The sequence below is a fragment of the Neoarius graeffei genome, chromosome 9 (assembly GCF_027579695.1).
Source record: "Neoarius graeffei isolate fNeoGra1 chromosome 9, fNeoGra1.pri, whole genome shotgun sequence".
In the NCBI taxonomy this organism is placed as follows: domain Eukaryota; kingdom Metazoa; phylum Chordata; class Actinopteri; order Siluriformes; family Ariidae; genus Neoarius; species Neoarius graeffei.
The window spans coordinates 83,259,287-83,286,095 of NC_083577.1; the positions used below are offsets into that span (position 1 = coordinate 83,259,287).

The window sequence follows — 26,809 nt, forward strand, 5'->3', positions numbered from 1 at the left end:
AGGGCTGTGCAGGATCGCGTCTTATCCTAGTTACAGGTGTCGCTGATGGAGAACGTCAGTGGAAATATCAGTCGTCGGCCCTGTAATACATGTCTGCAGAAATAGAACCTGACAAAACTATTCTGTACATTTCCTGTACGTGAAAATAACGAGAAGTCCGTCTGGCAGAAAGTGCATGGTGTTTACTACGGGATTCAGCAGCACTAATGTCTTCCAGATTGAGGGAATAACTGTGCGTGTGTCGAAAAGGCTGTTAAATCTCAGACATTCACACACCCACTCGTGCAGACACACTTTCACCGTCAGCTCTCTTGAGGCATTTTCTCACACAGCACAACCTCTCGCTGTCTGTGCTATGGTTCTGATAGAACGTTGTTCCAATAAAAGTCACGTTTCCATGTTTTCCTCAAAGGTGTGGGGAACCTGCAGAGGAGCTCCAGCCAGCGCAGCAACATGACGTACCAAAGAAGCAACTACACAGCAGTGACGTACTCGGACTCGTACCGCTCTGGCCCGTACCGACCGTCTGACGGCGGCAGTTTCACCCGGCACGCCATCGGCATCGACGAACGAGCCATTCGCTCTCCCTCCATCGACAGTATTCAGAAAGACCCCAGGTACAAACACACGACTCTGACTTTTCAGACACTGAAAAGGTTTTTTTTTTTTTTAAATAATTTATTGCCACTAATTTGTACACAGTGACCTACTGAAACATGAGAACACATTCTGAGTCAAGGTCGTTGCATTTCGATGGACGATTTTGCAAGAATACTACGGTAATTGTCTCTTTTTAAGTCAAAGAATCTGATGAATTGTGCACAACAGGACTGAATAAACAATGTGAGGGGGAAAAAGTCACTCGTCAGTCATGATGAGGTGGTGGAGATGAATAGAGTTGCTAGTTGGCGTCTAGAGCTTTTCTATGTTTGTTGAAAGCTAAGAGTGTGGAAGGAGAGGTAATAGATGATATGATGATGGGTTATGTATTTTTATACCACAGTACAGTTAAACTCTGTAATTAGGCTGGTCAGAAGATCCGTTATTCTCGTCTAACAGCAGCTCAGACGTTATTGTTCCTATAGTAACGGCTCATACACGGCGCAGCGCCATAATAACGAACAGATATAATTGAATAATATTGGCTGGCGTTGAGTGGTCTATGAGATATATTCCATTCAGCTAGCATGATACCGAACAAGTCGAAGACGAGTAGCTGAATGGAATGTATCTGAGATACCACGACAAAAGCCTCGCAGAGGCAAAGCGAGGCAGGAGCCATGATGTCATCGTGTTGTAAGAATGAGCGTAACAATAGCGCACTGTGCGTAAGCATTACAATCACCAGAACGGCGTTATCAAAGGTGCACAAGAACGAGTGGTGAAGCCGCGATGTCATCGTGTTGTTAGAATGAGTGTAACAATAGCCAGAGCCGGCCCGTGGCATAGGCAATATAGGCAAATGCTGAGGGCGCTGCGTCCATCCAGGGGCGCAGAAACGGGGGGAGAAAAATTATGACTTCCACTATTCTGAAAACGAGTTAGCATTATAATGCCTTAGCATAATTTAATTGTACAGCAAAGCATGTAGTCAGGGTGCGATTTGTCAAAAAAAAAAGCGGGGTGGGGTGTGGTGGTGGTTGTTAATCATGAAACAATAAGTGCTCAACAGTGGTTCGCCCTGTCTATAGCGTGTCTTCAGGCGCGCAAGTGCGCATCCGCGGCTATTCTCTGTTTTGGCCATGTAATCATAGCCGGCGATTGCTACAGGCGACCTAGGCAATTGCCTAGAGCGCAGTGTGCCCAGGGGCGCCAAGGGCGACCAAAACCCCACCAAAAAGGAGGGATGGAGTTATTGAATGGAGATGTTACCAAGTGCATCAGTGGTGTACAGTGTTTTCAACCACTGTGCTGCCGAACTCTAGTACCGCGGAACACTAGTGTGCCGTGAGAGATCACCAAGTGTACCGTGGAAAATTATAGAATGACTGTATATTGTAAATATTGGCAACAGCGTTTTAGTTTCAGTCAACATTTTCTATTGGTGATGTGCCTTGAGATTTTTTCATTGAAAAAAGTGCGCCCTGGCTCAAAAAGGTTGAAAAACAAGTGTAGCCTACGCAGTAGTGGTCGGTGATTTCCTTATGCCTACTAAAAATGCACAATGATAGGTTATAAGGGGGGCGGGGGGAGCGGTGTTCATCGGGGAATAAGAATGGCTATCCACTGCAAAAAGTAGCCCAGACTACAAGTGCTTAAATGAAGAAATCCAAACTCTCGGGTGCGCAAGGGCGCAAACGAAGGCTACAGGAAGAAACAAATAGAGCCAAGTATAGAGGTAAGTCTGATCTAATCTCTCATATCAACCATTATAGTGGCAAATGAATATTTTAGACGCCTGAATCAATGTCTGCCTAGCTAACTAGATGCAAACAGCAATAGACTTCAATAACAAAGTACCCATAATAGCACTTTTGTTTGAAAATACAGCCTACTGATGTCCTAACAGGGTGCTTAAGTTTGCACAATTTAGAATTGTAGAATTTTTTATTCATTTAATTTGTTAATTCTTCAGAGATGACTTAACTTTTAATAGCAAAAAAGAAACTAAAAATAATTTCTTGTTTATTGTCCATGCACTACACTTTGAACAGGGTGCGGAAGAGTTTTTGCCCATTATATGGAGATATGTATTGAATTTGTGTGGTCATTTTACTTTGTGACACTTTATGTTAATAATGATAACAATAATAACAATAATGAAAAAGATAAAAATGACTTCTTGTTTATTGTCCATGCACCATACATTGTTTAATAGTAATAGAATAGAGTGATTATTTATTTAGATGTTATTAGAGGGTTTTTTTTCTTGGGGGGGGCGGGGGGGGCGCCAAAACTCAATCTCGCCTAGGGCAGCCAAGGACCGAGAGCCGGCCCTGACAATAGCGAAACTTCGTAACCAATCAGCACTTATCCTGATCAAGTTCGATTACCCGTTCTACTTCTTGATAAACTTCGGAACCGATCAGAACCAGAAACGAAATAAGAGAAACCTCGTTATAACGTCGTAGCATCGGAAGATAATCGGCAGATAAAAAGACAAACGAAATTCACCTCGTGGTTCGCCAAGACTACCGATTCGATATCAAGTAAGTGGTGTTTATTTTAAGAAAATTTACCTTTTAATTATCACAGCTTTTGTTTGGTCCTTCTGAAAGGTCAAATGAAGGGTTTTCGTAAGTTATTTTGAGCTTTTTGGCACGTATATTGAAAAGCCGATATCAAACTTCTGCTATTCGCTTTCTTTTATTTTATTTTTTACTTTAGAGTCTTTACACTACACTTGTGAAACAAAATGTGCTCATTCGTACTAAATAACGCTTCTAAGACGATTCATGAACGAGTGCTTGCTTTCTTTCTTACGATTTTGAAAATAGATCGAGTTCACAGCACTGGATTTTGAATAAAAAACACAGTAAACAAAATTGGGAACCAAAATACTCCAAGCCCTGATGCTGCTCACAGCTTGGTGATGCTTGCAAGAGATGAGGCGAGGATCATTGATAACATGTACTGTATACACTACCGTTCAAAAGTTTGGGGTCACCCAGACAATTTTGTGTTTTCCATGAAAAGTCACACTTTTATTTCCCACCATAAGTTGTAAAACGAATAGAAAATATAGTCAAGACATTTTTCTGGCCATTTTGAGCATTTAATCGACCCCACAAATGTGATGCTCCAGAAACTCAATCTGCTCAAAGGAAGGTCAGTTTTATAGCTTCTCTAAAGAGCTCAACTGTTTTCAGCTGTGCTAACATGATTGTACAAGGGTTTTCTAATCATCCATTAGCCTTCTGAGGCAATGAGCAAACACATTGTACCATTAGAACACTGGAGTGAGAGTTGCTGGAAATGGGCCTCTATACACCTATGGAGATATTGCACCAAAAACCAGACATTTGCAGCTAGAATAGTCATTTACCACATTAGCAATGTATAGAGTGGATTTCTGATTAGTTTAAAGTGATCTTCATTGAAAAGAACAGTGCTTTTCTTTCAAAAATAAGGACATTTCAAAGTGACCCCAAACTTTTGAACGGTAGTGTATATGTGATATTTACTGTATGGACATGGGATCAGAAAACTATTTTATTTATAAGCAGCAGCCACATGGACCCATAGGGCACCTATTTTTACTGTTATTATCATTATTATTATTATTATTAGACAAACATGTCCAATAGAACAATTATAGATTTTATAAAAAGTTTAAGAACAGGATGTGACTGACCAATATCCAGTGCTGATTCTGATCCAATACTTATAATTCAAGTCTCCGTCACTTTTCCTCACCTCCAAGTAGAACTTTGACAGTATTTCCGCTATTGCGCTCTTTTCCAGTTTTTCGATGTCCGTTGGTCTGTTTTTCTCTTGCAAATATGCATGAAGAATATCTAATGAAGTTCTGGCAGCCTTTCAGGTGTTCAGCGCTTCTTTCTCTTTCAAAATTCTCTCTAAATCTTCCATATTTAACGACGCAAACCTGGCAGCCATGTTTGTTTACAAATTGTCACAGCCGCTCGCTAGCACTGAAGCTTTACGTTTCCGACGTGTCTCTCTTCCAGTTTTTAGATGTCCGTTGGTCTGTTTTTCTCTTCTAAATATGCATGAAGAATATATAATGAAGTTTTGGCAGCCTTTCAGGTGTTCACAGCGTCTTTCTCTTTCCTGGCGAGCACAGAAATGCTTGTGCACGTACGCAGCAGAAAACTTTCTCGTTGGATATTCGCATCCGCTCCGACGTGTGACGTGATGTTGTCTTGACAGCCATGCAATATCGTAAACCATATTCAACGCTCGTTCTCTATTAGGTGGAGTGACGTAATACATGTAGGATAAGCGATATGCTAACATGCTATCGAATCAAATGAATTAAACCTGCTAGAAGGGAATAGAATGCGTGTTTTTATTCCATCCAAATATGGATAATAATAAAATGTGGTGTTTAGCAAGAAAAGTATTGGAAGGAGTCAGCGCTCAGGTGTCAGCACTTTGTAACTTGGTAACGCACCACAGCACACAGCATGGGTAGGTGTTTTTCTTCCTGTACAAAAGCATGGTTCTTTGTGTGTTATTCTTGACAACACTTGTGCAAAAAAAAATTAAATAAATAATAGGAGGCTGTTTAGAGGTAAACACAAACCTCTTCTTTAGTGAAGGTTGAAAAGTGTGTGGGGTGGGGGGGAATGCTGCTCCTGCTTACTGGGCTGTTTTAGCCTGGCGCTGACTCAACACTGTCGTATTCCCTCCTTTCACTCTGGAGTGCGCCAGGCAGGGGGCCAAGCATTTAAACACTGAGCCTCATGTCTGGCCCCTTTACTGTGGATTCCCACACTGCTCAGTCTCTTCTCCGCATGGCAAAGAAAGATGTGTGTGTGTGTGAGAGAGAGAGAGAGAGAGAGAGAGAGTGGATGTGTGTGTTTTCTCCTCCCTTTTCTTGACCCACTTGCCTCAATTTCCCTGACCTTGCACAGTGTGTGTGCTGTTCACAGTTTGTGTGTGTGTTGACACAGGCAGCTGGTTTAAAGCAGCCAAACACACAGTTTTCATACACACCCACACAGTCTGCTTTTTTACTTACACATTACGTAATATTGCCATAAAGAAGACACCTCAATATTCCAGCTCGAGTGATTTACACAGTACCAAATAAAACCACATGAATTTGCCCGTGTGTGTGTTTTTTTTTTTTTCAATAAATATGTTTCAAGGTGTCATTCTGCGACCGTTACATGTCATAACAGAGCATCGGGGTTTACGGTGATGTATCTATGCATCAGAAATATAAATATCACCAAGCATACCGGCTTTGCTTTAAAAACAACGGCGGGCGAGCTGAGTGTCATGGCGTTTCTGTTAGCCGTGCACGTTTATACCACTCTCCAAACACAGAGTTACTGAGTATCACATGAACCTGGAATCTCATCTCATCTCGTCTCATTATCTCTAGCCGCTTTATCCTGTTCTACAGGGTCGCAGGCGAGCTGGAGCCTATCCCAGCTGACTACGGGCGAAAGGCGGGGTACACCCTGGACAAGTCGCCAGGTCATCACAGGGCTGACACATAGACACAGACAACCATTCACACTCACATTCACACCTACGCTCAATTTAGAGTCACCAGTTAACCTAACCTGCATGTCTTTGGACTGTGGGGGAAACCGGAGCACCCGGAGGAAACCCACGCGGACACGGGGAGAACATGCAAACTCCGCACAGAAAGGCCCTCGCCGGCCACGGGGCTCGAACCCGGACCTTCTTGCTGTGAGGCGACAGCGCTAACCACTACACCACCGTGCCGCCGAACCTGGAATCATTTCCATTAAATAATTCAGGTTTAAGGGAAGTCACAGCCTTTTATTTATTCATATAAAAGAATCCCCAATACTGGGAGTTTGTGGGTTCTGTGCAGTATCTTAGCTGTTCCAAGACTGCGCGTTTCTGGACAGAGATCTCGGATGTTGTTCCTGGGATCTGTTGGAGCCACTCTCCCAGTTTGGGGGTCACTGCACCGAGGGCTCCGATCACCACAGGGACCACTGTTGTCTTCATCTTCTCCATCTTGTCTAGCTCTTCTTTCAGCCCTTGATATTTCTCGAGCTTCTCAAGTTCCTTTTTCCTGATGTTATTGTCACTTGGTATTACCACATCAGTCACCGCAGCCTTGTTCTCCTGTTTGTCCACCACTACCATGTCCGGTTGGTTAGCCATTATCAGTTATTCCACGAAATCGAGTCGTACATGAGCTGATAGCCGACGAGGCGCGTAGCACCGAGTCAACTATAATCCATGTATGACGAGATTCACTGGATTTTGAGAAACGGAGCATTTTTATTTTTATTTTTTGCAAATTCAATAAATAAAAACATTATACAAAACGTCCAGCAAAATCATTTCCGCTTAGAATGTAAACAAACCGGCGAAATGACAGGAGCGATTTATGAAAAATGTGATGATAATTCTTGAAAAATAAAAAAAGATACGTTCTTACCATCAAATACTTTCATTCCATATTTAGTTGGCTTTTTTTTTGTATTTTTTGGGGTTTTGTTTTCGAGTAGAGTTTTTATTTCATCCTCGGTTGGTTCAGCAACGCACTCCGCCATTTTCTTCTTCTTCTTCTTCTTAGTGTTTTTGGTGGTTTGGCGCCACCGACTGGGCTGGAATGTGGAACAGGCGATATGGGGGCAGGGGGCTATTTTTTATTTTTTAGCTGTTTCTGTTTCTTTTACATACTTGATAACAAAGTGATATATCTGACTTGATGCACGCTGCCATTTTGTTTTTCTCTACTCACGGTATATGAGCTGATATCCTCGTAGTAGAGTAGCCAATCAGAGTGTCCGATTGCTCATATCCAGTGAATGTGGATAAAATAAATAAAACGTATATACAACATGTTTGTTATATAGCCAGCTTCTCAGAAGGAAAAAAGTGTCACACAACTGCGCTTGCAAATGGAGAGAGAAAGAGCGAGAGAGAGAGAGAATCAGAATCAGTGAAAGGTAACGAGGAAAAGAGGAGTGGAGAGACTCATGCAAGTAGGAAGGGGTTTGAGTCAGAACGGACCTTAGGGTGTTTTCCCACTTGGTCCCTTTCAGCCATCTAACCGAACTCAGATCGATGACTCAGCATTTTTGGCGCATATGTGAACACTCGAACCGTACCCAGACCCCTTTAAAGCGAACCGAACTGAGACCACCTCAGGAGGTGGTCTCAGTACGGTTCGCTAAAAATCAACGGTACGGTTCGCCTAATCTGCACATTGTGAACAAAAAGCGCACCGGGTTCACTTCGCCTTTTTCACTGTAGTTTAACCTTCTTCGTTTGCCGTAGTTGGTCACCTGACTGTAGCAGGGAAACTCAACTTCCTTTTGGAACTTACCACAGCCGCTTTACAGTTCTCTGAACTTACTGACTGATGAGTCAGCCACAATAATATAACTATATTTTATATATATATATATATATATATATATATATATATATATATATATATATATATATATATATATATTAATATAATATATAAATATTTATAAACATATAATATTATCAATTTATTTTCCTTAATCCGCACTATTTTGATCAAAGAATACAGCAGGGCAAGCATGGCAGCAGACATTTTGATTCAAGAGAAAATTACCCAGAATTCCATGCACTGGGGGTCTGAGGGCTCTAGAGGACCTGGTGTGAACAGAAAGAGGACTGAGGCCCCATCAAAGCTTAACTGGACCAGAAAGAGAACCCAGTCATCTTTGTAATAAATTCACAGTGTGAACACAAAAAGAACTGAGTTCTTTTTCTGTTGGTCCACTTTTTGGTCCACTTAAAGAGGACTGAGTCTGGTTCCTTTAAAGGGGACCAGGTGTGAAAACACCCGTAGACACTGTAGACGGAGACATTTGAATTTGTGCTGGTCTCAGAAAGAAGCTCGTTGAGGTCTGAAACGGTGCACCCCTGTCCCGCCGTGCCAGCTGTCCCTTTTACACAGATGTTGATTCTGGCTTTGTTACCTACCGCCAGTCGTCCTGGCTCAGACATGGAGCAGCACGGGGCCCCTGTTCCACATTCGGATGTTTTATACAGAACGCAAAAAGGTGGAATAAAAGCGTAAGACTCCTGCCGTGACCATACTGTGTAACGGGGCAAGAGACGGCTCCGTTCAGAGAGATTTATAGAATGTAAGACTAAGTGCTCACTGGGGAAGTGTGTGTTCGTGTGTGTCTAAATCACAGCAGGGTAAATGCAGTGTGGCTCCAGGTTGATTGTGATGAGAAGAGCTTGCCTTTTTAGGAAAGTCGGCTTGTTTTTTCCACCATACGTCCTGCCTGGGGATATCAGTTCATCATTCACACCCTCTTAGGACTGTCCTTTATACTGCAGCCTACAACATCACTGCCTCCATCTCTCTCTCACACACAGAGCCTAGTCCTGATAATCAGGAACGACGAACAGCTGCACAACAGTTTGCTAATTTTATCGTGTAATTATAACATAATTGAAGGGTGTTTTAAGGTCAGTTGGACTCAAACCCTGGTCCGTTTGTCTTCTCGCTGGGTTGTGACAGAACTCTGGATCATTTTCATTGCTCTGAATCAAGCCGACTGCGGGAACGGAACCAAACGCGACGTGTATTTTGACTTAGAGGTCGAATTTTTGTAAAGGGACTAAACTAATCCACAAAGCACAAACTGTTGAGCCAAAGGACGGCGAGAAAATAAACACAGGTCTAGTTATTTATCATAGAATTATCTCATAATTTATGGATCGCTAGAGCAATTATCGACAGTCCAGAATTATCAACACCTTTTCAGATTTACCAATAAAAAACAATCTTACAAAAGTGAGTTTCAGTTCCAATAGTTATTATTGGTTAAGTAATCAACCGGAAGACCCGCCTCGCCCTTTGATCTTGTCGTCTGATGACACAGCTCGTTACCTGAGATGGAATTTTTTTTCAGCACGATCAGTAATTTTAGGAAAACCCAGACGTTATCATCGCAGGTGAGCACGGTGGAAAGATCATGGACGTGTTTTTACTGATCAAATTCACCGACATTTCATGATCTCCTTGTCGAAACCTACTTTGTTTCTTACTTTTCATTTGACAGCCGCCATTTTGTATGTAAACGCGCGTTTGAGAGTCACGTGAGGTGTCCATCATTATCAACACCCTGTGGGATTAAGGGACATTTACAACTGTTATGGATCGATCTTTGTGTAACATTGTTGAAGTAGATGAAGTACTTTAAAAAAAAATTTTAAAAGTGCTGATTTACAATATTTTTCTGATTCATAACAGAATGGAATGTTTATTTGGAATCTGATTTCAATAAATAGAATTAGACCAGAATTAAATTCCGAGCATATAAAAAATTACATGCTTGAAATATTCAGATTTTTCTATTCCATTCAGAAAATATTATTTTTTTCAGTTTGTTGTAAATATCTACCACATATTACAATATCAGTAGACATTTTATATTTTGGTTGGAGGAATGACATGCGACCTTTGACCTGGATTGTCATGTGGTTACGATCTCAATCGCCTGTTGACATTTATTGGTAAACGACAAAACTAGAAATTAATACAAACAACAACGAATGATTAACAAAATGTGATCTACGAAAATAATTAGAAAGTGGAACAAAGATTTTCTGACGCAGGTTAAACATTATCAGTTCATTTGTTTACAAACATAAGAATTACTTCATTTACGTAAACACCAACAGCCATATATTTATATAAAATATTTTGTACTAAATATGAGTCTGTGTAAAACAAATTTTAAATAAAAACTATATTTTGTTAACTTAATACCATATACTGATTTTAAAAAATAATTATCTGGATGTTGATAACTGTGGACAGAGTTGTCGATAATTGTGGAACGGTGTGGATAACTGTGGACAAAGGTGCCGATAATCGTGGAACGGTGTGGATAACTGTGGACAAAGGTGCTGATAATTGTGGAACAGTGTCGATAACTGTGGACAAAGGTGCCGATAATTGTGGAATGTTGTCGATAACTGTGGACAAAGTTGTCGATAACTGTGGAACGGTGCCGATAATTGTGGAACGGTGTTGATAACTGTGGACAAAGTTGTCAATAATTGTGGAACGTTGTCGATAACTGTGGAACGGTGCCAATAATTGTGGAACGGTGTCGATAACTGTGGACAAAGGTGCCGATAATTGTGGAATGTTGTCGATAACTGTGGACAAAGTTGTCGATAATTGTGGAACGGTGTCGATAACTGTGGACAAAGGTGCCGATAATTGTGGAATGTTGTCGATAACTGTGGACAAAGTTGTCGATAACTGTGGAACGGTGCCAATAATTGTGGAACGGTGTTGATAACTGTGGACAAAGTTGTCAATAACTGTGGAACGTTGTCGATAACTGTGGACAAAGTTGTCGATAACTGTGGACAAAGTTGTCGATAACTGTGGAACGGTGCCGATAATTGTGGAACGGTGTCGATAACTGTGGACAAAGGTGCCGATAATTGTGGAATGTTGTCGATAACTGTGGACAAAGTTGTCGATAACTGTGGAACGGTGCCAATAATTGTGGAACGGTGTTGATAACTGTGGACAAAGTTGTCGATAATTGTGGAACGGTGTCGATAACTGTGGACAAAGTTGTCGATAATTGTGGAATGGTGTTGATAGCTGTGGACAAAGGTGCCAATAATTGTGTAACGGTGTCGATAACTGTGGACAAAGGTGTCGATAATTGTGAAACGGTGCCGATAATTGTGGAACGGTGTTGATAACTGTGGACAAAGGTGCCAATAATTGTGTAACGGTGTCGATAACTGTGGACAAAGGTGTCAATAATTGTGGAACGGTGTCGATAACTGTGGACAAAGTTGCTGATAATTGTGAAACGGTGTCGATAACTGTGGACAAAGTTGCTGATAATTGTGAAACGGTGTCGATAACTGTGGACAAAGGTGTCACGTGATCTGATACGCTAAGTAATCGGGAATCAACTCATTTTTTTCCAGTGGAAGTTTGAGTAATTTTTCATGCACAATTTACGTATTGAAAGTCTTTTCTACTTTTGCAACAGCCGAAAGATCATTAAGGTGTCGATAATTGTAGCCGCCGCTCTAGTTCCTGTGTTCTCTGTGGTCGGGTGATTTTTGTCGTTTCTACATGTACTTTGCAAGAGTTCATTTGCTGTTCTCCACTGCTGTATCTCTCTCTGACCAGTAAATCAGTACATTTTCGGCTCTGCACGTTCCTTTTTTGCTTTCATTATCTGCAATGTCAAACTAAATAACAAACAAACCAAAAGTATCGATTTCACTGCAGTCTGATTTGCACTTTATTACGACATTAGATGAAACCTTCATGGCTGCAGTCCTTTGGAATACAGTCAGTGTTCCTTCATGCTGTGTAAACACTGGATAAGAATCCGAGCCGAGACACTGCAAGATATTGAGGACTCTGTTTTCATGATCATTTCACTCGCACAAATCTCGGCATGTGATCCTACATCTCTCTCGTATATATTTAGTGCCGTTGTGACCATCTGTGCACGTGGAATCCAGCCGACAGGTGATGAGTTTATGCCGTCATGTGTCGTCCGGCCGGCGTCGTCCACATTTCACAAAATTTGCTTCTTCTCTCTCAATTCTTCACTGATTTTTGTTCTTTTTGGGTTGCATATACTGTAGCTTCTACCCAAATTTGCATAATTGCAATTAATAATGAAGATATGGAGTAATTAATCAGTCAATACCTAATGAGCAGTTTCCACACAAATCGCTTCCTCTCCCTCAATTCTTCACTAATTTTGATTCTTTCTGGCATGAAGGTAGGGGTCCCTAGGGTGCATAGAACTTCTACCCAGATTTTGCTTCGTTACAATTATTAATGAAGTCATGGACTAAGGCCATGTACACACGTAGCTGGGTATTTTTAAAACCGAACATTTCCCCCCCCCCGTTTATAAAAATGTTTTATCCACACCACCTCGTCTTTGAAAAAAATCCCTTCCACACATAACCGAACATCTGCGTTTTCAATCACATTCATAAGCATTCCAAACCTGTAGATGGCATTATTTCCCCAAATCCTACCCCCTAATCACATCAGAATAGCCCTCTGTTGGCGTCACTTCCGCCTAAACATAAAACATGGCACCAAGCTCGTTCATCTGGACATACTCGGAGACAGAATTGCTTCTAAACAATTTTGGAGTATAAACTTCAAAAGACGCAAGAAAACGTTGATTGGGAATCTTGTCAGTAGTTGGGCTTCTAAAATTAAACATGTAAATAGCACCTGCACAATAATTAACGCTTTCAAGGCACTACTCCGATCCATTACTCTTTGTCCATGCTTAATCTGGCTTCTGCAGCAAACAAAGGTCGCATGTTTGATGTCAGGGCAGATTTGTTGTCATTTTTTTGGTGCAGATTGTGACGTTCTAAAACGCAAAACTCCGGTTATCTCTGTCTACACGAAAAGGCATACATGGAGTTTTCAAAAATCTTCACTTTGCCCGGAGGTTTTTTAAATATTCGGTTTTGATGTGTTTTCATGTGGATGACAGGCCAAAACGTAGAAAAATATCTTCGATTTAGCAGATACCCGGCTACGTGTGGACGGGGTCTAATTAAGCCTTAATGTTCAACAGCAGTTCAACCAAAAAAAAAAAATCGCTTCTTCTCAGTCAATTCCTCGCCGTTTTGGATTGTTTCTGGTAAATAGGTCGGTATTCCTAGGGTGGATATCGCTTCTATATATTGAGGTATTTCACCTGACGTCACAGGGTCACGTGACGCCCCGGTGTCCGCCATTTTGAACGTCAAGCTAGCTAATGTCAACAACAGTAGCTGGTATGTTACTGTAGCAATGTTTTACGTTCAGTCATTTGGATGACTGTTAAAACCTTTCAGTCTCAAGTTTTTCCTTTACTGGATTTACTAGTTTACTGAGCTAGTGTGCGCGCCGGCCGGCCGGCAGGCTAGCGCGCGCGCTAGCTCCCAGCTTGCCCGAGCGCGCTAGCTCAGTAAACTAGTAAATCCAGTAAAGGAAAAACTTGAGACTGAAAGGTTTTAACAGTCATCCAAATGACTGAACGTAAAACATTGCTACAGTAACATACTAGCTATGATGTTGTTGACATTAGCTAGTGCTAACAGCTAGTTGCTAATACACTGCTACAACTACACCGACCCTAATAATACAGTTCTTCATCATTGCCTGGTAACAGCAAATTTATAACGGGCCATGTCTCAACAGACTAAGAAGTTATTTCAATGACATTTAATAACATTTTGTTTATCCTGAGGACCAAAAGTAAATGAAAATGTGAACAAACCTTAGCTGTAATAAGATGGCGACCACCGGCTCCAGGGACGACCCGCTGATGTAGGCATGTTACCCAGCCTGATACAAAATATCTGTAGGTATCCAAACTCTTATGGCGATGGGTTTTTAATGTGGGCCGAAGTCAGGTAAAGACGAGGGCTTCGTGTACTTCCGTACGTCAGTGAACAATCCTGGTGGAAGCAGGTAAACGTCGTTCTCTAAGCCTGCTAACCTCAATTTTTGCAAATACCTCTCCCTCTGCTCGCCCTGTAAATGCCCTACGTCGCTGGATAGCGAAGGTGTTTTCTGCATCTCGCTCCTTTTTCTTTTATGTTTTTCGTTTGTCGCCTTCCTCGCATTCAAACTGATTCGAGCCGTGCCGTCCAAAATGGCGGCATCACATGACTTGGTCACGTGAGTGAAATACCTCAATAGCTTGTATATAGCCTGTGACATTTATTGCGCCCATAAGGTGTCCCACTTTAGATGGTTCCTTCTGGAGTAGCCGGGGCCGGAGTGAGCTACGCCGTCACTGACGGTCTGGTTAAAAGGTGTGGTTAGACGAGATTCTCATTCACACTGGAGTGCCGCACAGTGCTGTTTTTATAGTGAAGTAAAATTAGAGTTCATGGTAGAGATGGACAACCGCACAGAACTTTCAGGACACACAGAACCCTCCAGCACATCACAGCACATCACATCAAACAGAAGATCCTGCAGATTTCACCTTCATGTCATCAGAAGTACAAAACCTTTCCTGACTACAGAAACCCCTCATTCAGTCACTTCGACAAAACCCGGTCTACTTCTAAACCTCCTGAACTTCTTTCATGTGACTCTTCAACTGAGATCACTCCACTCTCTCTCTCTCTCCCTCCCTCCCTCCGTCCCTCCCTCTCTCTCTTTCGGCAGCAAGACTACAGCTCCACGTTGACTGTATAGCTTGCTTCAGAACTAACTCACACACACACACACACACACACACACACACACACACACACACACACACACACACACACAAATGAAATCAGGTCACAACTTGAGGACGCTGGCATGTGCTTGTGTGAGATCTAAATATGCTCAGTAGCTGCTGCACAAATGGCACAGTTTGCATGCTTTTAGTGCAGTACACCGAGAAACGGCTCTGCTCTTCTCTTCTTTCATCTTCTCTTCTTTTCCCCATCTTCTCTACTCTCCGGTTCTCTTCCCTCATTTTCCCTTCTCATCTTCCGTCCTCTGCTTTTCTCTTCTCTCATCTTCTATATTCCTCTCTCCTCTTCTCCTCCCCTGTTCTTCTCTCCTCTCCTCTCATCTTTTCCCATCTTCTCTTCTCTCATCTTTTCCCATCTTCTCTGCTCTTATTTTCTATCCTCTTCTGTTCTCTCATCTTCTCCTATCTTCTCTGCTCTCATCCTCTCATCTCATCTTCTCTCCTCTGCTACCATCTTCTCTGCTCTCATTTTCTATCCTCTTCTCTTCTCTTCTCTTCTCCCATCTTCTCTTTCATTTTCTGTCCTCATCTCTCCTCTTCTCTCCTCTCCTCTCCTCCCATTTTCTCTGCTCTCATCCTCTATCCTCATCCCTTTCTCTCATCTTCTGTTCTTCCCTTCTCTTCTACTCTATCATCTTCTCTCCTCTCCTCTTATCTTCTCCCATCTTCTCTTCTCTCCTGTTCTCTCCTCTCTTCTGATGTCTTCCCTTCTCCTTTCTTCCCCTCTCCTCTCCTCTCCTCTCCTCTCTTGCATCTCTGTACTCTTGTCTCTTTTCTCCTCTACCCGTCTTCTCTCCTCGCCTCTAATCATCTCTTGTCTTCTTCTCTTCTCCGTCTAAATGTTCATGAAAAGTTGTAGTACCAAGCCAGAACTCTACTGCGCACTGGATGTAAATCAGAAGCAAAACTGTAATCTCGGTGTTTTGGTTTTTAAATGTAGTGCTTGTTCCTGTGGAGTTTGTTGCAGTTCAGTGAAGCGAAGGCACTACAGGGTGATTTTGTCATTTCTGTCTGATGTAAAAGGTTAGTGTTTGATTTGAGACATTACTACACTCCAGAAAACCGGGTGCTCCATGCACCAGTGCATTGTGTGGATGGGTGGTGGTGGTGGGTGGGGGGGATATTACACGGTTACATGAAGATATGAATTTTATCTTGGAGTGGTGAATGGATGAGTGAAGCAAACAAGCGAAATATTTTTCAACACGAGAAGATAAACTTCATATCTTCGCGCCACCGTGTAACATAAAGAATAACATAATGTTCTTTATGTCATTTGGACACATCCGTACAAAAAAATGCAAGTTAATCAAAAGAAGTTTAATTTTGAACCAGTTTGCCATTTTGACAACACGCGTCTAGTCAGCAGGAAAACACTGGGAGCGACGTCATCGGAGTGAAATATCAGGAAATATGTCACTCAGATCCGCAATGTATTTTGTCTGAAAAATGTGAGTTTTTCAACACATGAAGATAAACTCTATATCTTCAAACATGCGATTTCCTTTTAATTATATCGACACACAAACAAAACGTACCCAAATTTATCAAAACAATTCATCGATTTTCTCACGAGTGTTATTGATACCCCTTTTCCACCAAATCAGTTCCAGGGCTGGTTCGGGGCCAGTGCTGGTGCTGGTTCATAACTCGTTCAACTTGCGAGCCATCTGAGAACCAGTTTGCTTTTCCATAGCTCGCGGTGCTAAGGGAAGCCACGTCATTACGTCGCTGTATACGTCAGTTACGTTGCTACATTTGCATAAACCTTGGCGCGAATATCGAAGCAAAAACAACACGGAAGAAGCAGCAGCAGCAACAATAATAATAATAAATGACTTCGCGTTTGTACAGCTGCTGCTTCTCGTCACTTAAAAATGGCGATCTTTCGCGGTCTTGTTATTGTTGTTGGTCTTAACAACTCCGCCCCCCCACTGACGTAAGCGGTTCTTTCCTCTGCCCCAGCAGAGAGTTGGTGCTAGCCTGGAACCGTTTTTTCTGGCCCCAGAGCCAGTTCTTTGTCAGTGGAAACAGAAAACCCAGTTCCAAACTAAGCACTGGCCCCGAACCAGCCCTGGAACTGCTTTGGTGGAAAAGGGGCAATAGAGATTTGTCACAGTTTTGCGCAAAAAAAAGAAAATCACGGGTTTTTGGTTCTCCATGTCCTGGATGGAGCTCGTACGAAAAATACGATTGATGTATTTCCCAGTAAAACACTGGTCCGTATAATATACCGTAGTACATAACGTGTAGCTGGGCTAGTTGAGGAAGAAGACTCCGTGACCAGTGTGGAGGGGAAATCTGACTGCAGAGAGCCTTGTTTGCCCAGCAGCCGTGGCTATTTGTAGACCTAAAATAAGATTACCAGCAATATTGAGCAAATTCCATTCTCTGATCATCCCACCAGCTGCTGTATTGCTGAGAAGGCACCATTAAATGTCACCTTATAGACAGAAGTAAAGTGGAGAAATTGTTTTTTATTGCATTTGAGTTGACAGACAGTTTGATTTCCCACCAACTACTTGAATTTCTGTGCTGCTGCCAGGAGCAGAATTATGAGAGGATTTGTTGTTTCCGTGGCAGCACGAACAAGGAAAGGTAATTTAGATTGAAATGAATCGAAATAACTCAAAGTAGGTTTGACATTCTTCATTTTAAGTGTAATTAAGTATAACGGCCTTAACATACTCGTGGTTATTGAGACTTGATAACCGCCTGGGATTTTTTGCATGTCGGTGTGCTAGCCCCTGTTGGATATACTGAGTATGTAGGGTAAGTAGCACGGTTTGGATGGGTGAAACCGGTGCAAAAGAGTCGAGAGAAAAGCATGGTGTGCAATTTTTCCAGCTTTCTCTCATCTGAAAACATAAATAAACCTTCATCTTCTCCAACTAACCCCACCCACTTTGTTGCACGGTCATACGCTAGAGCTGATCTACAGCGTGAACACGACTGACAAGAGAAGTCAAGCCTTTTGTCAGACACCATCATGACTTTCTACAGCAAAAAAGAAAGACCTGCATAGAATCGATTCATAACCCTTGGGGACATCTAAGTGTTCAGACAGAGTCGTGGGCGAAGCTGAAGCCAATCCCAGCTGTCTTCAGATGAAAGGCAGGGTACACCATGCGCAGGTCCCTCATTTAGTCCAGCTAGTCTTGTTTTTATGGCGGCACGGTAGTGTAGTGGTTAGTTTAGCGCTGTCACCTCACAGCAAGAAGGTTCTGGGTTCGAGCCCAGTAGCCAACGGGGGCCTTTCTGTGTGGAGTTTTCATGTTCTCCCTGTGTCTATGTGGGTTTCCTCTGGGTGCTCCGGTTTCTCCCAAAGACACGCGGTTAGGTTAACATGGGGCAGCCTTAGGCTGAGGTGCCCTTGAGCGAGGCACCTAACCCCCAACTGTAATCCCTGGGCGCTGTAGCATGGCTGCCCACTGCTCTGGGCGCGTGTGTGTGGGTGTGCTCATTGCTTGCATGTGTGTGTTCACTGCTTCAGATGGGTTAAAAGCAGAGAGAAATTTCACAAGTCTATGTGTGATTAATAACGTTGTTGTTGTTCTTCGTCTTCTCAAATGATAACTACAAGCAGATGGCCATTCTGTATGAGCTCAAGGTGAATAAAAATAACTCCATCACAGGGGATCCTGCCTGATCTGGCAACGCTGCAAGTGAAGCTCACTAAAGGTTGAGAAAAAGGGATAGAGTCTTTTTATTCAAACCACATTTTATGTACATGTCATATAAGCTACTTGATGCCTTAATTTCCTTTGGGATGAAGAAAGGGTCTGGTCTATTTTGGTCTGGTCTATTCTGGTCTGTTTTGGTCTGGTCTATTGTGGTCTGGTCTATTTATTCTGGTCTATTTTGGTCTGGTCTGATCTGTTTTGGTCTGGTCTATTTTGGTCTATTCTGGTCTATTTTGGTCTGGTCTATTTTGGTCTATTTTGGTCTGGTCTATTCTGGTCTATTTTGGTCTGGTCTGATCTGTTTTGGTCTGATCTGTTTTGGTCTGGTCTATTGTGGTCTATTTTGGTCTGGTCTATTTTGCTCTGTTTTGATCTGGTCTATTTTGTTTTGGTCTGGTCTGGTCTATTTTGGTCTGGTCTGGTCTATTGTGGTCTGGTCTGTTTTGGTCTGGTCTATTCTGGTCTGGTCTATTCTGGTCTGTTCTGGTCCGGTCTGTTTTGGTCTGGTCTGGTCTATTCTAATCTATTTTGGTCTGGTCTGTTGTGGTCTGGTCTATTATGGTCTGGTCTATTATGGTCTGGTCTATTATGGTCTGGTCTGTTTTGGTCTGGTCTATTGTGGTCTCGTCTGGTCTGTTTTGGTCTGTTCTGATCTGGTCTATTTTGGTCTATTTTGGTCTGGTCTATTCTGGTCTGGTCTATTCTAATCTATTTTGGTCTGTTGTGGTCTGTTGTGGTCTGGTCTATTGTGGTCTGGTCTGTTTTGGTCTGGTCTATTTTGGTCTGGTCTGTTTTGGTCTGGTCTATTCTGGTCTGTTCTGGTCTGGTCTATTCTAATCTATTTTGGTCTGTTCTGGTCTGTTGTGGTCTGGTCTATTATGGTCTGGTCTATTGTGGTCTCGTCTGGTCTGTTTTGGTCTGGTCTATTTTGGTCTGGTCTGTTTTGGTCTGGTCTATTCTGGTCTGTTCTGGTCTGGTCTATTCTAATCTATTTTGGTCTGTTCTGGTCTGTTGTGGTCTGGTCTATTATGGTCTGGTCTATTATGGTCTGGTCTATTGTGGTCTCGTCTGGTCTGTTTTGGTCTGGTCTATTTTGGTCTGTTCTGGTCTGGTCTATTTTGGTCTGGTCTGTTTTGATCTGGTCTATTTTGGTCTTCAGGGTGAAGATCCTGCGCAGGTCACTAATTTAGTCCAACTTGTCTTAGGGCGCTTTCACACCACTAGTTTGATTATTTGGTCCGCACCAGGCAGTAAAATTGTTACATTGCAGCATACAGACTGCGTGTGGTCCGCTTTCACACATGCAAACGAACCAAATTGGTCTGAATGACATTTCGTCATCTTCCGGTGGAAATAAGCGCCAATTTGGACTTTCACAATGGAGCGACACATTCGCACACTGTTTCTTGCGCTGGTCCTTGCTTTTTATATCGTCAACATTACCCATTTCTGGCAAAATATCCAGTTCCGGAATGAGTCACGGCTGCAGCTGGAGAACAATCTTCAGATATATTGGATTTGCCGAAGGCATATAGCGCGTCATTTCAGGCAGAGGAGACGCGCTATTTTCACCAATGCTGTCCTGCTGATGATGAGACAAGCACCTTTCCAAAGACCCATAAGGTAGGCTATAGTCCGTTAGCCTGCTCTCCCCTGTGTTTGCATCTGTAAGTGCCTGCACCCTGACACAGCTGAAACATCTGCACTGTTGTAATGTCAATTTAATTGAAACTCCTGAGTTGGTCCAGGTTCGCGTTCTCACCAGAGGGACCGCACCAGAGGTTGACATTTGGTGTGGAATCAAGTGGACCAAGACCAGCCCTTTTTGGAGGTCTCGGTCCGGTTGATTTAGTGCGCACCCGCGTGCAACTGATGCTTTCACACTGACGAAAACGAACCGAACTAAGAGCTTTTGGTTCGAATGGACTGTTTGGTGCACACCAACTGCTTTTGGTCTGAAAGCACCCTTATTTTCAACAGGCTTCTCATACCTCCTGCAGATATTGCCCTAGGAAGCACAAAATAACTTTCTTACATTAAAAAAAAAAAGCCACAATCGGTGATATCAATCAAAACTCGACTTCTCAAGACTCATTCCTCTAGCACTGAAATGTAGTTTTCAAAACTTCATTTGAATTTCACCCTGAAGGTCAAATAAATATACAAAATGTGGTTAGAATAAAAAGACTCTATCCCTTTTACTCAAGCTGGGCGAGCGTCACTTGCAGCGTTGCCAGATCAGGCAGGATCCCCTGTGATGGAGTTATTTTTATTCACCTTGAGCTCATACAGAATGGCCTTCTGCTTGTAGTTATCATTTGTCAAAGGTACATTTCAGGGCTGGCTTTGGACCATGCAAACTCTACATCACACACACACACCGACACACTCTGGTCCATGTTGTGTGCATTTTAGTGTTTTCATGGCAGTGGGTCATTTTCTTTTTCTTTGTGATTACATGTGTTTTTTAGTACTCAATTGTTTTTTTCATTCATGTTTTATTTGTAAGTATAAAAAAGGTTTTTTTTTTGTTTTTTTTTGCATGATCTTGTGCTGTCTATCGATCTTTAAAGGACATGTGTGTTGTGTTTCAGAGAGTTTGCGTGGCGGGACCCAGAGTTGCCAGAAGTGATTCACATGCTGCAGCATCAGTTCCCCTCTGTGCAGGCCAACGCTGCAGCTTACCTTCAGCATCTGTGTTTTGGAGATAACCACATTAAGGCAGAGGTAATATACACACACACATGAAGTGAATAATAAGCAACACGGAAGTATTACTCGGTTATACAAATGAAAGTTAGATTCAAAAACACACACTGTTTTCAGCTACGTCTTCACATACACAGAAATTATGATCATCCTTTAATCTTTACGCATACCTGAGTGTTTTCTGTACATTTCTGTGCAAGTCCATGCTCCAGTGTTGAGCTGTTACTATTAGAGCTGGGACTTGAGCTCAGCCAAAACTTCACCAGACACCAAAAAAAGCAACAGGATGAAGGATTTTGTAAGGGATTAGCATCAGGCTGCCAGCTCGCTCCATTGTGTGTAGCTGCTGATGTAGATTTTAAAAGTAGCTCATTAAGTTTACATGACGAAAATGAATACTTAAGTCTGAGTGAAAAATAGACAAGTCGTTAGCTCGTGCTGCTTGATCTCAATAGCACTGGCTTGACCGCTTTATTAGCATTCACTAACACTACTGATGAACGCTACACCGGCTGGAAGGTGACTTCACTGCTGCACTGACGGCGTCAATTCTTCCCCTTTTCCACCAAATCAGTTCCAGGGCTGGTTCGGGGCCAGTGCTGGTGCTGGTTCATAACTCGTTCAACTTGTGAGCCAGCTGAGAACCAGTTTGCTTTTCCATAGCTTGGGGTGCTAAGGGGAGCCACATCATTACGTCACTGTATACGTCAGTTACGTCGCGCATTTGCATAAACCTTGGCGTGAACATGGAAGCAACAACAACACTGAGGAGAAGAAGAAGAAGCAGCAACAACAACAATAATGGATGACTTCGCATTTGTACAGCTGCTGCTTCCGGCTTTACGGTGCTTCATTGGGATCAGAAATGGCGCCCTCTTGCGGTCTTGCTATTGTTGTTGGTCTTGACGTAAGCAGTTCTTTCCTCTAGCCCAGCAAAGAGTTAGTGCTACCCTGGAACTGTTTTTTCTGGCCCAGAGCCAGTTCTTTGTTCAGTGGAAACAGAAAACCCGGTTCCAAACTAAGCACTGGCCCCGAACCAGCCCTGGAACTGCTTTGGTGGAAAAGGGGCATTAGTGGTTAAGCTCACGTTGGCCTTCGAAGGTCTAGGATGATGCATTTTTGGTCCCTCCCACTATAAATCAAAATCTGATTGGTTAATTCATCTGTCACTTCCTACATAAACATACACTGACATAGCCTCCTGTCCCAGCAATGAAGTCCTAACCAGTGAGTGAGCAGCTCGAAACTCTTCTCAGCCTCGAGACACCAAACAAAACAATCTCACTGGATAACTCGATTTTAATGTTTTCAGGACAGTAAATGCCCTTTGGTTTCTGAAGCAAATTTGATAGAAAACGAGGCCGAATTAGAAGAGAATAATTATAATGAAATTATGAAAGAATGAAAGAAATGAAATATAACCTGTGAAATGCTGATATGTTTGGGCTTCTCTGAAGGCCTAGAAGGCCCTGACGCTTCCCCTCTGCCATGCTCAGATATCTGATCTCCATCCTGCTCAGAATGTTAACAGTGAAAAGTTCAGTCAAAGTCTAGCTCCACCCTGAGCTTTTAGAGATTTGCCCAGCCACATCTCAGGATATTGCGGGGTTTTGTTTCCCTCCGAGCTCTGCACATGCCTTTGCTCGGAAACTGTTGGTTTGTTGTTTTGGTTTTTTTCTGGAACCGTGTCTCTCTCTCGATCACCGCAGTGATATCCGCACAGCACTGTGCATAAATAAATTACACACATTTGCTGTGTACACACATCTCGCAGTGATCTAATTTATACGCTGTATTTGTTAAATATCACAGATAAATGCACAATTTCCAAACATTGGCCTTTACTCAGTAGGATTGTTCCGCACGAGAGCGCCACGTGTTCCGAGAAAAAGGCCAGATGTTTGGATAGCGATTATCTTCACCTGGCACAGTGTTCCACGGTGAAGTGTTCATGGCGCTTATCTCCAACAGCACTCCTGGGGATCTGCACTCCAAACCTAAATTAGACATCCTCTGGCATTCACTTACCTCTAAAGACCTTTGCGGAACTCTTGACCTTGATTAACTTGATCTGGCTGCTCTGATTGAGGTTGTAATGAGCGGAGCTCCCCAGGCTCGGCGTTGGGCGGAATCTGGTTTATGTGCGAGGTGAGGTCTGTTTAGCTTGCAGCCACAGGGTTGCGTGTTCTAGCAAAGCCTACATCTGGCGTCAGATGTTAAACGGAGTTGTGCTCGTTATGTAAATGGAGTTGCTCTTTATGCTGGATGACATATAACTGTAAAGAGTACGCGTGTGTGAGGATCATGTGAACAGAGCTGAGAGTCGAAACGCAGTACTTCCACTTCAAACAGACAGCCATGGCCTGAAGGTTAGAAAAGCAGCCTTGGGCCCAAAGGATCGCCGGTTCGATTCCCAGGACTGGCAGGAAAAACGTGAAGGGAGTTCATGTGACAAAAATAAAGGCTTCTTCTTCTTAAAAGATGACATCAGCTGCCTTAAATAGTCCAAATTGTACAAACCTTCTTGACAGCCTGAAACTTAGTTTAGTCAACACTGCTATGCTGCAACAACTTGCTTTAAAAGTGCGAAGCTCGGAATCGTATCATTTAAGACCTGTGTGCATTCTGAGCTCCAAAGTAGGGACAAAAACAGAGACGCCTCCATGTTTCTCTTTGGTTAGCAACAAGCCAGCTAGCTAGCTAATTGTGATGAGTGAGCTGTATTTATATCCTGTATAGACAGTGTTGTAGACGTAGCAAATAAGCAAAGAAATGCGTTTATTGTTGATGCTGGAAGCAGCCATAGTGATTTTGACGTCACTTGATCAACTCGGAGTTGAAGAGACCATGTCTAGTTGAGGGGGCGTGTTCTTTGTTTGTTTTTTTTCCTATTCAAAGTTTGGAAATTCCTATTCAAAGCTTGACCTTTAGTCAAATGCAGCATTAAAACAACAACAACAACAACAACAAAGTTTGCTTAAGGGCTCATGAGTTTGTCCGACTGGAAAATTAAAGCGAGACGGCCTTTCGATTTCATAAAATCGGTGAAATTTAGTTCCGTCTGAAATGTGGTCATTGTGATATGTTTATTTCTGTAATATCTCACAAAATATCAGGCCATTCTGTGGCTGGGAAGTTATTTAATTTGAGGGGATTAAAGCAAATAATGTGCATGAAATCGCTCGCTTGGCGCAGTCAAGCAGACAGAGGAAGTCCGTGTGCGCATGCGCAGGTTTACCTTCTTCTTTTGGGTTTTACAGCAGCTGGCATCCACAGTGTTGCATTACTGCCATCTACAGGTTTACCTTTGAGTGTGCACTGACAGTTCCATCATTCTGTCGCTAAACGAACAGCTGATCACACCGAGGTGCTCGCTGAGCGCCGATATTTATTAGTTTGGTCCTGCGTTTCCTTTCCTTCGTATAGAACATAACGTCTTTTCTTCTCGCTTTCTTTCCGTTATTGTAGTCGGTCTTTCACATTTCATTCGCACACCCACACACGTCCTCCATTTTTCTCTACGGTTTCAAATTTCTATCCCACAATTGTTTGCCTTGCGTGAACGGGGAAAGCCCACCACGTGATGCTTGACGTAGTATCTTGTGTTGGGTCATGGTGAAGCAGGAAAAAATAGCGGAGAATTTAGGGCCACGTTGCTTTAAATTCATTAATTGTTCTATTTTAAAAAAAAAACAAATAAAATTGGAAGTCTGCGATTCGAATTCAGTAGCTTTCGGTCCACTAAAGAAAAATAATTGAGTGTCAGGGGAAAATTCTTTTTATGCCTTACACTTGAAAAATCTGAAAGGCAGTCTAGCTTAAAAAAAAAAAAAACAACCTACAGCTCAGCATTTCCCGGTCAGAGAGGCTTCCAAGTGAAAAGCTAAGGAACCTTAATTCCTCAAGGAAAGGGACTTATTTTTTCTAAGAGCGTACTAACAAAATTACCTTCCAAGGTTCGGCTTATAAAATCAGTTTTACCAAATGCTTACTTTTCTAACGAAATGTTCTTCCCAAATGTTTTACTTTTGTAGTTTTGTACTCCAAGATTGTCCACAATGTTTAACATAAACGTTCTAATGCATTGATTCAGTTAATAACACTGTATTTAGTACCAGAAATTAACATTTTCATTTTTATGAAGCTTAGTGGTTGAAACCAGGCAGCTGATTGAATAGATGAATTACACAAGTGTATTTATAAAGAAAAAACTCCACACAGTGCATTGAACACCAGCAGGTCGGACACTATGCATTCAGATCACTTTATATCACATAAATCACAAGAGGAATGAAAGAACGGGATCGCCGCTACAGAGAAGACTTAAAGATTTAGCTGGGTTTTTTTTTTTTTCATTTTTGCTGATGTTTGATGTGATTTTCCTCATCATTCTTCCGAACACTCCGTCTCTGAGTCATGTCTGCTCACGTGTTCTGCTTGAATGTGTTGGAAGGAAATGCTTTAAATCTCACGTGTCTCCTGTTTACCCCGTCAGGTGTGTCGGCTGGGCGGGATCAAGCACCTGGTGGATCTGCTGGACCACAAGGTTGTGGAGGTGCAGCGGAACGCATGCGGCGCCCTGAGAAATCTGGTGTATGGCAAAGCCACCGATGACAACAAGGTCGCCGTGAGAAATGCCGGGGGCGTGCCGGCTCTGCTCCGCCTACTGAGGAAGACGGTGGATGCAGAAGTGCGAGAGATCATCACAGGTGAGAGAGAGAGAGAGAGAGAGTGAGAGAGAGAAGAATATTGTTAATCTTCCTAACTGAGTAAATGGTGTGTGTGTCTGTGTTCTGTGGATCAGAGCAGTGTTTGGTTGATTTGAGTGAACGTGTGTAAATATGCGTGCGGCGTCGGCTCACGTCCCGTCTGCAGCGAAGCATGCAGTCTGTCTCTCCACTCAACACTTCAGTGTTTATCCTGCCATCTGCCACACACTCGTTATAAATCACACACTGTAACCAACTCACTCTCTCTCTCCTCTCTCTCCCCCTCTCTTCTCTCTCTCTCTCTCTCTCTCTGTCTCTCTCCTCTCACTCTCTCCTCTCTCTCCCCCTCTCTCTCTCTCACTCTCTCCTCTCTCTCTCCCCCTCTCTCTCACTCTCCTCTCTCTCTCTCCCCCCTCTCTCCTCTCTCTCCTCACTCTCTCCTCCTCTCTCCTCTCTCTCACTCTCCTCTCTCTCTCTCTCTCTCTCTCTCACTCTCCTCTCTCTCTCACTCTCTCCCCCCTCCTCTCTCTCTCTCCTCACTCTCTCCTCTCACTCTCTCCTCTCTCTCACTCTCCTCTCTCTCTCTCTCTCTCTCTCTCTCTCACTCTCTCCCCCCTCTCTCTCTCCTCTCTCTCCCCCTTTCTCTCTCTCCCCTCTCTCACTCTCTCCTCTCCCTCACTCTCTCCTCTCTCTCCCCTTTCTCACGCTCCCCTTCTCTCCCCCCTCACTCTCCCCCCTCTTTTTCTCCTCTCTTCTCTCTCACTCTCCCCCCTCTCTCACTCTCCCCCCTCTCTCTCTCTCCTCTCTGTCACTCTCCCCC

General features: G+C 42.9%; 1 protein-coding gene across 13 annotated transcripts in view; it reads left to right on the plus strand.

Moving 5' to 3' along the window:
• The window catches only part of LOC132892046 (plakophilin-4-like), a 412,882-nt gene that overhangs the window by 321,429 nt on the left and 64,644 nt on the right, over positions 1 to 26,809 (plus strand). For all 13 annotated transcript variants that reach the window (XM_060930383.1, XM_060930384.1, XM_060930376.1 and 10 more), the window contains 3 exons: positions 413 to 617; positions 21,166 to 21,298; positions 25,776 to 25,989. In XM_060930383.1, coding sequence (XP_060786366.1) covers positions 413 to 617; positions 21,166 to 21,298; positions 25,776 to 25,989 — 552 coding nt within the window. The remainder of the gene's footprint in view (positions 1 to 412; positions 618 to 21,165; positions 21,299 to 25,775; positions 25,990 to 26,809) is intronic.